The sequence below is a fragment of the Topomyia yanbarensis genome, chromosome 3, assembly GCF_030247195.1.
Source record: "Topomyia yanbarensis strain Yona2022 chromosome 3, ASM3024719v1, whole genome shotgun sequence".
NCBI lineage: Eukaryota > Metazoa > Arthropoda > Insecta > Diptera > Culicidae > Topomyia > Topomyia yanbarensis.
Genome location: NC_080672.1, coordinates 166,666,565 through 166,670,842, shown reverse-complemented (window position 1 = coordinate 166,670,842; position 4,278 = coordinate 166,666,565). Strand labels below are relative to the sequence as shown.

General features: G+C 35.2%; 1 protein-coding gene across 1 annotated transcript; it reads left to right on the top strand.

Annotated features, from left to right (window-relative positions):
• The first annotated feature begins 276 nt into the window (after positions 1-276).
• On the top strand, positions 277-2,395 carry LOC131691408 (putative odorant receptor 83c). The gene is made up of 4 exons (XM_058977772.1): positions 277-1,064; positions 1,129-1,228; positions 2,039-2,128; positions 2,186-2,395. The coding sequence occupies exons 1-4, from the start codon at positions 277-279 to the stop codon at positions 2,393-2,395; spliced, it is 1,188 nt and encodes a 395-aa protein (XP_058833755.1).
• The last annotated feature ends 1,883 nt before the right edge of the window (positions 2,396-4,278 follow it).

Genomic DNA, 4,278 nt, shown 5'->3' with positions numbered 1-4,278 from the left:
GTTGAAAAGTGTTGCAAGTATTTCAGTTTTCAGATATGCTAAATTTGTATGTACACTTCTACATATGTTATACCGTTGTGTTAGGGTAATTGTGCTTGATAGCATTAGTGAATAAATAAATAGATAGATTACTAGTTAGGTAAGCAGCAGATGCCAGGTTGTAGTGTAAACCATGCAGCTAATAATTTTCCACCTCAACATCCTAACAATGAGGAATTCAAATCGGAATAGTTAAAAGCAGTTGATCCAAAGTTTTTTCACCAGTCGTCAGTAGAAATGGATTTCATCAACGGCTTGCAACGGTTCAAGCTTTTTCAAAATTTCATCAGGAACCCATCGGAGTTTTCTGCACAATTGCTCGTAATACCAAACCGAGTGGCCAGCATTGTCGGTCTCGATGTGTACAGTCCAGATTATACCGTGCCGAACCGGAACCTTATGTATTCTTTAATCAGTGTATGCATTTTCTATTACATTGACACAACATCTGCGTACGAAATGCGCCACGAGCCGGAAAATCTTATCAACTGTCTGGTTACCTTCGGAATCGGTATTCAGATAATAGGGAAGGTTTTTACATTCGTCTACTTTCGGAAGGATTTGATTGGGATGCATGAGTACACACTGGTTCTGTTGAAAGAAGAATGCAATCCACGTACTAAACCAATGTTGATGGGGAAGTTGTTCTTACTGAGTGTCATTTTAAAGACGATGCTAATATGCTACGCCTTCACTAGCGTAGTTCTCGATGTTGTGCCGCTTCTATTCCTCTGGCAAACTGGAGAAAAGATTCTTCCGTTTGGATTCTACATTCCATACATCGATCCCAATTCCTGGAGTGGTTATCTGCTGAATTATGCGCTGCAAATTTTGCTGACGGTCTTTGTGTCCTCCGGAGACATGGGGCCTGATTGTATATACGTGATCATATTGATGAATGCATTCATACAAATCGATCTACTCGTTTCCTCTTTGCAGGAAGTAAATCGCCAAATTGAGCTGGGTGACGAGGAGATGGCGAATTGTTTCCAAAAGATTATCAAACGACATCAGGAACATTTGAAGTGAGTGTCGATATCGAAAACTGAAGCATTTGTAAACATTGATCACCTATTCTCAACATTTCAGATATTTGCGAACTGTTGAAAATGTATTTCGTTTCAATTTCTTTGTCACCTTTGCTAGTTTGGCATCCGTTCTAGTGACTGCTCTGTTTGCTGTGGTTAAGGTTTGTATATTCAAAAATTATGTTTAAATCGTCTACCAGAATAATGGCTGCTTTTTCTTTATTATATTTCATTAACAAGTTTCGAATATTAATAGGAAAAGCACAGACATGACATACTGCTTGCCAAAGTTCTAGTATATAAAAGGTAATTGGTCGGTGTTAAGTCGCAAAACTTCTAGAAATAAGATAATGATAACACTGGATAAAGGATTTCTTCAGCTACATTCGACGCCAGATTTGAAATATGTAACCATGAACAAGAACTATGGCAAAAAATAAATTCCAATTATAACGTAGAGAGTGCTGCGATAAACCCGTTTTTCTCGAAATCAATATTTTGTCACTTAGTCCGGTCTGACTTAACACCGACCAATTTGCCAATTTGCTTTGTTTTTTTTGTAATAACTCGGCCAACTAAGATTAGTCGCGCATTAATCGTAATCAATGTTTGCGTCGTCTCTACGCTAAAGTATCCTCAGTGTAAAATGTTAAATACACGAATATTCAAATGAAGACCTCTAATTATCATCATGCTATTTGACTCGATGCAGAGAACAGAAATATTAGCAGCACACGCACAAATTTCAATGGGTTAGATAGGTATAGTACATGCCACATATGTAGTTCCTTCTCTTAACTAGTAGGATACCCACTTATAATTTTCAAGTCTATCATTAGTATTCGATACTCTCCCATCAAAACAATCAAAGTTAGCTTACAGCAAGGAGTACATTATATTCGCAACCTTACTAGTTACAAAACACACAAACAATAATTATAATACCTTATGATTCGCCATATCCATTGCAGCTGTCGTGGTATCAAGGCTACGTGTTTATAGCGTTTGTAAGCTATCAACTTTTCTTCGGCTGTTTCCTGGGCACTTTACTGGAAATGAAGGTAATACATGGTAGTACCTTTGACTTTTTCATTGAATTGAATAATTCTTATTTACAGAACGAGCAATTGCAGCGTGAAATTTACAACTTATGTTGGTACAAACTGTCAAATTCGAACCGGAAGTCACACCGGTTTCTTCTACAAGGATCCCAACAACCGGTTTGTCTAACAATTATATTCGGCAAACTCAACATGCCAACATATCTACAAGTTTACAAAATGATCTATAGCATTTTTACTATGTTGCTGACGGCTCGCGAGGAGTAGGAATATTTATATTGTTCTGGGTTGAGCACAACATGTTATTAAATTGCTTTAATTAAAATGAGTAGAATTGTTACTGTTATATGAAATTGCATTGTGTAGCATGTTTTGGCCATAAATAATAAACTACACCGTCGGTCCACAAGTTTACATTTGAACCAAGGTGTGATTGGTACATTTTCGGCTATAGACGAATTTCGCGCCAACTGGAACAAATGTTGACAGCACCCTCTCAGATTTTAATGAAACTTTCTGTACATGAGAACTCTGTCACAAAAAGCCACTTTGCATACTTTGTTTTTCCAAAAATAAACTAGACTGTCTCTATCACAATAGATCTAAATACTGGTCGCAGTGGTTCGTCTCCAACAAAAAATAATCTAAAAATGACAAATCCTACAAAAAATGTTGTAGGAGTGATTCGCACAAAATCAGTCAAATTTTTGAGTAAAAATATTGAACAAATTCTTCATCGACTTCTACACTGAAAATGTCGACCTAAAAAATTTAAAGTCGATTAACAAAAAAAATTAAAGGGTTGTGTACAGGACACGACCACGGTGACATTAAAAATATAGCTTTTTTATCTTTCACACATATCGACACACGTTCTTGTTCACTCGCCTGTTTTCATATGTTACAATTTGCAATATACCCTCCCCATTAAAACATAATTTATTGAAGGTCTTTTAACGGTAATCTATTAATTAATCAAGTATCTCACTAGGTGATTGGCATTATTTGGCTGATCCATCTAGTAAAAATAGGCTGGTCTGTCCAGAAAATATATTCAAAAGAAAAGTTCCATATTGAGAGCTGTGATGAGGAAACCCACGCCCGCCAACGGAAATATACAGATTCTCCATAAAATATGAAATTTCATTTTCCATTTAAATTTTCAATAATGTACTAATGAACTTAAGTAAACAATCTTAAGTGTGAGTATTTCTTGATCGATTAGTGGTGGAAAAATGAAATTATTTGATAAATTACATTGTTATGCAACGTTCGCACTGAGTAAAAATTTCTGAAGTGGCCCCCCCATTTTTCACATAGTGATGAATTTTGCAAAACATGTTTTAATTTTATTGTTTAGGTACCCCTAAACATCTTCGTGAAATATTTTGTCGTTATTCGAAATATTTCTAATAGTTTTAGTTAATTGAAAATTTATACACCTTTTTATTATAATATTTTTTACAGCCAAAGCTTAATTTCGAATTGCACCAAACTTCACTGGTGGTTTAACAAATGTTTAGTCTAGAAAATGTCGAAAAAAGTTTTAACAAATGTTAACTATTTCTACTATTTTTTAAACAATTTTTCAAAAAAATGCAGTTTTAAATGGTTTCTTCACGCGATATTCATACCGTTTAAGTTGTAAAATGTTGCATATATTATCAACTTTCAATTCCAAGAAAAAAAAATTTGAGCAAACATAAGGTTTTTAAAATATTTGATTTTTTGTGTTACCCGGCATGCGAAAAACAACGCGCGAACGAAACAGTCGCTGGTCGCCACGGCACGCTTGGACCAACATCGCATGAGCGAGTCGGTGGGAGCTCGCCACGACTCTGACTACATCAAATGCAAAGCAAAAGAATGAGTTTCGTTGCGATAGTCTTATCGATAATACCCAGTGTAACCTGTGTCATCTGAAAATTTACCATCTAATTTACCTTCATCAATTGTTATTGCATTTCCAGGACAAGTTTTTTTGCTGAGAAGCGTGTATTTCATAGTGTAAAATAGAGAATCAATATTTTTGAAATAACTCTTCGTCCAATCAAACCATTGTAATTTTATAATAATTGTACAAACAGTATAATGTAAAATCAGTACAAACTAGCTCTATACGCGATAGTTCATTTATTGCTTCATTAAAG

Excerpts from the sequence above, each read along its gene's own strand:
- LOC131691408 (XM_058977772.1), top strand. The coding sequence starts at position 277 with ATGGATTTCATCAACGGCTTGCAACGGTTCAAGCTTTTTCAAAATTTC. Across the intron at positions 1,065-1,128 it reads CGACATCAGGAACATTTGAA|ATATTTGCGAACTGTTGAAA; the intron begins GTGAGTGTCGAT and ends TCAACATTTCAG. Across the intron at positions 1,229-2,038 it reads CTCTGTTTGCTGTGGTTAAG|CTGTCGTGGTATCAAGGCTA; the intron begins GTTTGTATATTC and ends TATCCATTGCAG.